The sequence below is a fragment of the Mesoplodon bidens genome (genome assembly GCF_964165515.1).
Source record: "Mesoplodon bidens genome assembly, chromosome: 11".
Classification (NCBI taxonomy): Eukaryota; Metazoa; Chordata; class Mammalia; order Artiodactyla; family Ziphiidae; genus Mesoplodon; species Mesoplodon bidens.
In genome coordinates, this window is record NC_138167.1 from 78,946,432 (window position 1) to 78,955,443 (window position 9,012).

Below are 9,012 nucleotides of genomic sequence, written 5' to 3' on the forward strand. Positions count from 1 at the left end.
ATTTATTTAATTTGGTTACGCTGGGTCTTAGTTGCAGCACGTGGGATCCTAAGTTGCGGCATGCAAACTCTTAGTTGTGGCATGCATGTGGGACCTCATTCCCTGACCAGGGATCGAACCCAGGCCCCCTTCATTGGGAGCACAGAGTCTTAACCACTGCACCACTGGGAAGTCCCTGTCAGTTAATCCTTATACAAGTGTCACCTTATTTTAATTATTAGTTTTAAATTTTTTATCATCTACTAGAGAAGTCTCTTTTCATTATCATTCTTTTTCATCAGTATTTCTAGTTGTTCCTGCAAGCTTCTTCTCCTCAAGTTGGACTTTAACAGCCTTGCTTTTAAAAATATATGAATTTTTTTTCATTCAGTGTTTCATTCAGAAGGACTAAGTATATAGGCTTTGGACTCAAACTACCTGGGTTTTGGTTAATGTCTTCATCTGTATCAGCCTTCCCTTACCTTTCTAATTTGCTGTTTCTGGGAAAGGGAATTAAACATATAAACTTTTTGAAGCTGAGCCTAATTCTGTTTGGTTTCATAATGACTAACATTCACATAATCATAATATTGTAAATACTATTTATAAGTTTTCTATTTTTAAAATTAATCTATAATCAAGGCAAGAAGACTTAACTATAGTAAAGAGCATTATGTAAATATTATAAATTTCAGTAATTAAGAAGAAATGGTATAGCAATGAAAAAAGTCAATCTCTAAAGGTTACATACTATATGATTCTGTTTCTCTAACGTTCTTGAAATAATAGAACTATAGAAATGGAAAGCAGATTAGCGATTGCCAAGGTACTGGGACAAGGTGGGGGAGCAAATATAAAGGGGGAGCACATAGAAGTTCCTTTGTAATGGTGGAACAGTTCTGTATCTTGACTGTGGTGGTGTTTATGAGTCTATACATGGGATAAAAATCACACAGAACTACAGGCAGACAAGTGCACATAAAAAATAGTGAAAACTGAATAAAATCTGTGGTCTGGTTAACAGTATTGCACCAACGTCAATTTTATCACTTTTATGTTCTACTAGTTATATAAAATGTCACTAAGGGTACACAAGGCTCTGTGTACTATTCTTGCAACTTCTTGTGTCTGTATTTCAAAATAAAAAGTTTTTTTTTTTTTTAATGTGCTAGAGATGGGTGAGACAGCTCTAAGGGGATTGGGCTTCTTTTGGGGGTAATGAAATGTTCTAAAATTGACTGTGGTGATGGATGCATATGCTAAAAACCATTGAACTGTACACTTTAAATGGGTGAATTGTATGTTATGAGAATTATATCTCAATAAAGCTGTTTAAAAAAGTAATGATACATCTGAGAGAAAGAAAAGGAGGGAAGAAAGTTAGAAGGAAATGTAGATGCACTTATTTTCATATATAACACAGAGGGAAGCCAAGAGATACTGACAGTATCATACCGGTCAAAGTTAATGTAGCAAAAACTGAGATTTAAGAATTCTACTTACGTTTTTAAACACAATAACACTAAAAATAATATCATTAACAAAATTTAGGAGGCAGGAGAAGAGTTGGCACGTGATTAAGTACACTAATTCTTCATCTTTTAATAGTGGACAGTCAACTAATATTGGCTAATCCAGAAACATATCAATATATTATTAAGGCTTATGGAGATTAAAAAAGAATAAAAGATAATAAAGTTGAAATATTATGCTGTGTATGGAGTAAAACTGACAAGAGAAATGGAAAGGGAAGGCAGAGATTTATTTTCTTTTTGGATCCTTATTTCCTTATAAGCATTTTAAAATTTGTTTTACGAGGTACATATACATTTGTAATTTAAAAATATTATTAATGTATTAAGCTCTCTAGAATTTGGAAATGTCTTTTTGGTGGACACTACCATTTCATATGTTAGAAAGCTTTTCAACTTGAACATCATTAGTATTTATATATGTGATATAGTCTTCTAAGCAATAATATAGAATTGCCACCTGAACTTAGAACTAAAGGTAAGGAATAATTTTAAATTACTTTAAAAAGTTCACCCCCAGCATCCCATCCTCCCAAAGAATCAAAGCTAAATATTACCTGTAAGATATAATCTCTTTTAGATGATTGGTTAGGAGTTTTCCTCCCACATTTATCCTAAAAAGGGAGAATTCAAATTTGGTTCAGTTTATTACACATTTCATTCAGTTTTATTCTAAGAAATAAGATGAAAATTGAATGCAACTCACCGAATAATTGCTTCTTTTTTCTTTTTACTTCTACAATAAGGAACTATATGTGTAAAGGAATATCCACTATCTACAATGATACAACATAATTCGGAAGGATTATCTCGGAAATACCTATGTGCACTGAGAGCCCCAGCTATTTAAAAAAAAAGATAAAGAAAAAATAAACACACTGAATAAGAGTATAATTAATTTAAAGCAATAAATAAAGGTAGCAAACTAAAACAAGCAGAAAGACAAAAACTTTATTTATAGGAAAAATGTTAATTTAAAATAACATTCCTAATTCTGTCACAAGCTCTTTATAATGCGTAAACTTTAAAACACGATATTTTTGTGGAAAATGATAAAAAATCTGTGATCAACTTTTAAAGGTAAATATTCACTTCACAGTTTATAATAATTATTTTAATAGATTAATTTTACTGAGCACTTATTACATGCTGGGCACTATTCTAAACTCCATGAGTGTGTGTGGGTTTTTTTTTTTTTTTTGCTGTATGCAGGCCTCTCACTGTTGTGGCCTCTCCCATTGCGGAGCATAGGCTCGGATGCGCAGGCTCAGCGGCCATGGCTCACGGGCCCAGCCGCTCCGCGGCATGTGGGATCTTCCCGGACCGGGGCACAAACCCGCGTCCCCTGCATCGGCAGGCGGACTCTCAACCACTGCGCCACCAGGGAAGCCCGAGTGTGTGTGTTTTAATCCTCACAACAATCCCATTTCACAGATGAAGAAAGTGAAGCACAGAGAAGTTAAATAATGTGCCCAAGGTCACATGATTAGAAAGTAACAGAGCTAGGATTCAAACATAGACAGTGTGACTCCAGAGCAGGGTTTCTCAACTTTGGAACTCCTAACATTTTGGGCCAGATAACTCCTTGTTGTTGGGGGTTTCACTGTGCATTGTAAGACGTTTAGCAGCATCTGTGTCCTCTACACATTAGATGCCAGTAGCACCCTCCCAGTTGTGACAATGAAAAATGTCTCCAGACTTTGTCAAATGTCCCCAGGAGCAAAAATCACCCTTGGTTGAGAACACTGTTTTAGAGATTATGCTCCTAACCATTACAGTATACTGTTGCTTATACAGACTTAAATTCTACAAGCTAAATATGTGAATACTTTCTTTGTACAGTCATGTAATGTGATTCTAGCCTTTAATAAACCTACTTCTAGATAATATTTATAGATTATTTTCCCTCATATTGGCAGCCTGAGCATTAACATTATTTCAAACAATAATAATAACAATAGCAGACACATCAGTGACAGAAAAGACAACTAACTCAGAAACAATAATCTTTCAGAGATTAGAAATATGTGGCTAGTAACTTCATTAGGGAGAAACATCATAATCAGTAAAAAGATAAAGTGAGAGAAGTCTGACTAGATAATCTCTAAGGGTCTATCTAGTTTTTATCCAGGTTTTATTTCCTTCAAATCAAAAAGAATGTCATCCAATATTCTTGGACCTTAAGTGTTTGTTTACTCTATTCATATTCATATTCACATAACTCAATTTCAATAAAAACTTTAACTCACCATTTACTCTTAATACTGCTTGAAACTGGTATTCTTCAAATAAGATTTCATTCATTGATTCTTGAATTGAAGTGAAGTTAAAATATGGTTCTGTGATAATAATATTAGTGTCTAAAAAATCAACCTATGTGAGGAAAAAAATTCCCAAAGTTTTGTAACTTTGTAGTCATAATTATAAGTGCTTGTTTTACATATATAAACACATTTATTTAATCCTCACAATAACCCTAGGAGACACGTCTTACTATTATTCCCTTTTAAAAGGTGAGCAAACTGAGGCACAAAAGAGTTGAATGAGTTACGAAGGTCCATATAACTAGTTAGTGACATACCTAGGATTTGAACTTGGGAAGTCTGGTTACAGAATACATGCACTTTAACTATTATATAATTTTAACTCTCTTAATGGTAGCATTGATAAAATGGTACTGTCAACTTGTTTAAAGATAATTATGCAAAAGTAATAAATGATACAACTACAGGCACTGGGACTGTTATTTTGTTTTTAAAAGTTAAAAGGTGAGAAGCTTTAGAATATTTAACATTTACATAATTCTCTCCCATACACTCTTAAGAAGCATTAAAATTTGAACATTTTCTCAGTATACCTAAAGTCACACTAAAGATATTAAAAGCACAAAATTTTAACATTGTATCATTCACACATTCAGATATATCAGAAAAAATATTTTATTGTGAAAAAATTAGACAGTGAATTGGTCTAAGAATAGCAGAAATCTGAAGTAAAAATTTTAATCTTAAGTTTCATACAGACTATCTCTTCTCAACTTCAAATTCCACTTCACAATGGAAATTCCATTCACTTGCACTTATTTGAAAATCAAAGTTAAGCACAGTAGATTAAGTGACTTAAATATATATAAGAAACATATTCAAAAATTTATAAATCTTAAGATATAAGTACAGATTTAAATTTTTCATTTGAATAAGACATGGAAATGGAAATTTGAATACATACTCCAATTTGTTACCTGATACATTTCTTTTCCAAAAAGGTAATCCCAGACTTGTCTTTGAACATCCCAATTCACCAAGTAGCCCTAAAAAATTTGTTTTATGAATTTAATTATCAAAAATATTTGAACAATTTTTTAAAAATCAGATTAATATATTCTAAATCACTGATTCTTATCTCTTTATGGTCACATTCACCAGTCTAATGCTGTTTGAATTTCAAACCTATTATATTGGTATGTTTTTCTCCTTTTAGAAATTCAAAATATTACAAATTAACAATAACCAAAATATCAAGGGTTCAAAAGACACACCAATATGTAGAGATGCCTCTCTATACTCTTTTTCTTTAGTGTGTTCGTTTCATTTAGCTTTAACATAAACAAGTAAAATTCAGTACCCACAATCAGTAACTAAATCATGGTCATTTATTTTTATTTTTATTTATTGAAGTATAGTTGATTTTTTTTCATTGAAGTATAATTAATCATGGTCATTATTTATTTATTTATTTATTTATTTTTTGCGGTACGCAGGCCTCTCACTGTTGTGGCCTCTCCCGTTGCAGAGCACAGGCTCTGGACGCGCAGGCTCAGCAGCCACGGCTCACGGGCCCAGCCGCTCCGCGGCATGTGGGATCTTCCCAGACCGGGGCACGAACCCATGTCCCCTGCATCGGCAAGTGTACTCTCAACCACTGCGCCACCAGGGAAGCCCCATGGTCATTTTTTTTAACACGACAATTTAAATTTAACTTTTGGGGGCTTCCCTGGTGGCGCAGTGGTTGAGAGTCCGCCTGCCGATGCAGGGGACACGGGTTCGTGCCCCTATCCCGGAAGATCCCACATGCCGTGGAGCGGCTGGGCCCGCGAGCCATGGCCGCGGAGCCTGTGTGTCCGGAGCCTGTGCTCCGCAACGGGAGAGGCCACAGCAGTGAGAGGCCCGCGTACAGCAAAAAAAAAAAAAAAAAAAAAAAAAAAAATTTAACTTTTGGTTTTAATAAGATCTTAATTAAAATTTAAATAACTTTTTCTCAGAGATTCAAAAATATTTTCATACATACAAAATCTTAAATATACATTCCAAATTATCCTTCAGTTTAGGTCTTTAATGCTAGAAATGACATACAGTTGAATTACCTTTTGAAAAGGAAGAATATAAAAGAGTCCAGAAGGATCCTTTATTTCATCTATCTGGTTAGCAGTAAAAGTTTTAAGACGTGCCGTTTTTGACCTGAACTGACAGTTAGGAATAACTCTATAAACAAAGAAATAAATAATGTAATTATTCCCTAAATACTTAGTTCCTAAAAATACAAAAAATACCTAACCACCACCCTTGATGTCAAAAAATATCCAAAACCAGTGTTTCTCATTCTGTCTTCAAAAAATTTTTACATGCCTTTTTTTTTTTTTTAAAGGTTCTAGTGTATACCAGTTCTGTACTGGACCCATTATCTTTCTCAAATAATCTTCAGGACACCCTTACGGGTGGGTATTGGTTCTGCCACTGCACAGAGGTGAAGAGGGGCTGAGGTAAAGTTCCTGGAAAATTCTTAATACCATTCTGGTAAGAAAAAAAAAATTTGCAAGTTCAAAATTCTGACCATAAAATTAAGTTTCCATGGAGTCAAAGATTTTCAATCAGCAAGATGCTATAAGGTACAGATGTAGGAAGCAGTTTTAAATATGGTTGCTGCGCACCATGAGTTTACAATCTGGTTAGGAAGACAAACTAGAACCATTATCCATCATACATGTGTACACATGTATGTGTGTGTATGCGCGTGTGTGTGCATATATATGCACACACGTACAGAGAAAGGGATAGAGAGAAAGTGAAGGGGAGCATAATTTGTCACCCCAAAATATTCCACTTTGGTATAAGGATTATTTCCCGCTAAAGATGATTAAAATCCTTGCATTAATTGGGTTAATACTGTAAAAATGTTTTATACCTGATTATTTCACTTACTATGCTGTCATTTTCTCTATGTTTAAATAGTCTTCAAGGACATAATTTTAAACAATACATTTTTTAATTATTTTATTTTTTATTTATTTATTTTTTTTGGTTGCATTAAGTCTTCATTGCTGCACACAGGCTTTCTCTAGTTGTGGTGATTGGGGGCTACTCTCTTCGTTGTGGAGCACAGGCTCTAGGCGTGCGGGTTTCAGTAGTTGTGGCACGCAGGCTCAGTAGTTGTAGTTCACCGGCTTAGTTGCTCCGCAGCATGTGGGATCTTCCCAGACCAGGTCTCAAACCTGTGTCCCCTGCATTGGCAGGCGGATTCTTAACCACTGCGCCACCGTGAAGCCCAAGGACATAATTTTAAAACCTGCCTTGTAGTCAATCTTGGCTGTATTACAATTTTAGTCAATTTACTGTTCTTGATTATTTAGCTTGCTTCTCCCCCCACCTTTGTGTCACCATACACAATGTCTATACATGATATAGAGTATTCCGCACCTACTCTTATCAAGACTTCTAAATTATTCCTTAAGTAACTGATAACAGAACTGCTGTCAAAGGATGAGAACAATGATACATATTGCCAAAATAAGACTGTAACAATATACATTCCTACGCAGTTTGTCCTCTAAAAAAAAGAAAAAGGAAAGGAGGGAGGAAGGGAAAAAGTCCCCTGTGAATACTCTAGAGCAAAAACGTGTCTTTTAATTTGCTTAGTCTCTACTCAAACATAGTTTATGAAAGCCAGTGTAGTATTTGTTTGAGTCTGATCAACCAAGTCAGCCAATGAGCACTTAGAAGGGCTAAAGTACAAAGCCTTCAAAGTCTACAGCCACTGAAACAGTGGTTTTTACACTTTTGGGGGCCATGGAACCCTTTAAGGATCTGATGAAAGCTATGATCGCGTTCCCCCCAAAATGCATATATACACAAACGTTGCCCACGATTCCTGAGGGTTCATGAACTTTGTGTACGGACCCTTCTTTCGGGAACCGCTTCCTTAGAAGCCTATTTTCCTGAACTATTTCCTGTTACGAAACGAAACACGTCCCACTTCCGGGGCCACGTAGCCCAAAGTTAGTAACAAAGTCCCACTTCAAAGCTTTCAAACTACCCAATTCCAACCAGAGCATCCCTCTGCCTCAGGGCCGCGCGGGGGCGTTTGCAGTTTACAGACGTCCCAAGATGAAGCTTAACATACGTAACTACTAGGCATATATGCTTTGTCCCTCGGAGGAAGCGAACACTTACGAGACATTTTCATGGCTGTAACCGATTTTGGCGTTGTAGGCTCCGTTATCCAGCACTAAGGTCGTCATTTTAGCACTAACCGCAGTTGCTTCCTTTTCCCGACCCCTCTGCTCACGCTTTTTCCGGCACTCTATGGTTGCACCCACGGAGCGTAAGGGCGCTTCCGGTCTCCCTTAGCAACTGAGGACGCCGGAAGCCAGAGATTGCACTGCAGCCCAGCCTGTCAGCAAGAGTCGTAACGTGCTTTCTATCTCAACCCGTTTACGTCTTGGCCAGATCCAATAAGAGAGAAAACGCTGTTTTTTTTCGCCCAATGTGTGATTGTTCTTTACTTTTGCAGATTGAGTCGTTCTTGGGAGTTTCTTCTAACCCCTATAACGAACCATCTTTGTGGGGGGTTGGGGGGGGAAGGTTGGTGTGTGTTCGAATAGTATTGTTCAGACAGTGACATCTTTTGAAGAATAAATTGCAAAGCCATACGCAGCACGGAATTGGATATGAAGACTCTTCAGCTTCATTGCCCGCCACTGCCCTTCTGACTGTTGGATCCAATCACCCTGTTACAAACACGGAACACGTCAACACGTCAACCGCCTCGCTTTTTTAACTCACAGTCTTCCCTGTCTGCTTGTTCTTCTGGACGGAGTTTTGTGTCTTATTTATCTCAAAAGGCTTCTAGACTTCTGACACACTCCTCCTTTCCCCTTCCTGAAATTAGGTGTTCCTCCTATGTGTTCCCCTAATGTCTTGGGCTCACTTGTCTATATCGTAATGGTTAAGAGAACGAATTTTAGGTTGGAATCCGGACTCTGCCACAAAATGGCTGTGTAACCTTGGGCGATAAAATAAGGGTTAATACTTATACAGGGCTTAATGCGTGTGGTTAAATTGTTCTAAGAGCTTTATGTATATTTACTAATTTAATCTTTACAATTTATGAAGTAGGTCCTATTATTGAAGTCAAAGATAGTAGTTAAGAGTGCAGTCTCTGCATTCAAACTCCTGGGTCAAATCCTGGCTCTGCCACTACATGTTTTGGACAGATTAGTTAACCT

The 9,012-nt window shown here is 36.4% G+C and overlaps 1 protein-coding gene across 7 annotated transcripts in view; it reads right to left on the bottom strand.

Moving 5' to 3' along the window:
* The window catches only part of ACTR6 (actin related protein 6), a 33,877-nt gene extending 25,786 nt beyond the window's left edge, over window positions 1-8,091 (bottom strand). For 3 of the 7 annotated variants that reach the window (XM_081249761.1, XM_081249759.1, XM_081249758.1), the window contains exons 1-6: window positions 7,958-8,091; window positions 5,875-5,992; window positions 4,753-4,821; window positions 3,761-3,884; window positions 2,218-2,353; window positions 2,069-2,125 (exon numbers count right to left, since the gene is read on the bottom strand). In XM_081249761.1, the coding sequence (XP_081105887.1) occupies window positions 2,069-2,125; window positions 2,218-2,353; window positions 3,761-3,884; window positions 4,753-4,821; window positions 5,875-5,992; window positions 7,958-8,025 (572 nt within the window). In that variant the 5' untranslated portion in view covers window positions 8,026-8,091. Of the gene's footprint in view, window positions 1-2,068; window positions 2,126-2,217; window positions 2,354-3,760; window positions 3,885-4,739; window positions 4,822-5,874; window positions 5,993-7,957 lie in introns of all 7 variants that reach the window. The other 4 variants (XM_081249760.1, XM_081249762.1, XM_081249763.1 and 1 more) reach the window with 4 other exon arrangements.
* Between the last annotated feature and the right edge of the window lie 921 nt (window positions 8,092-9,012).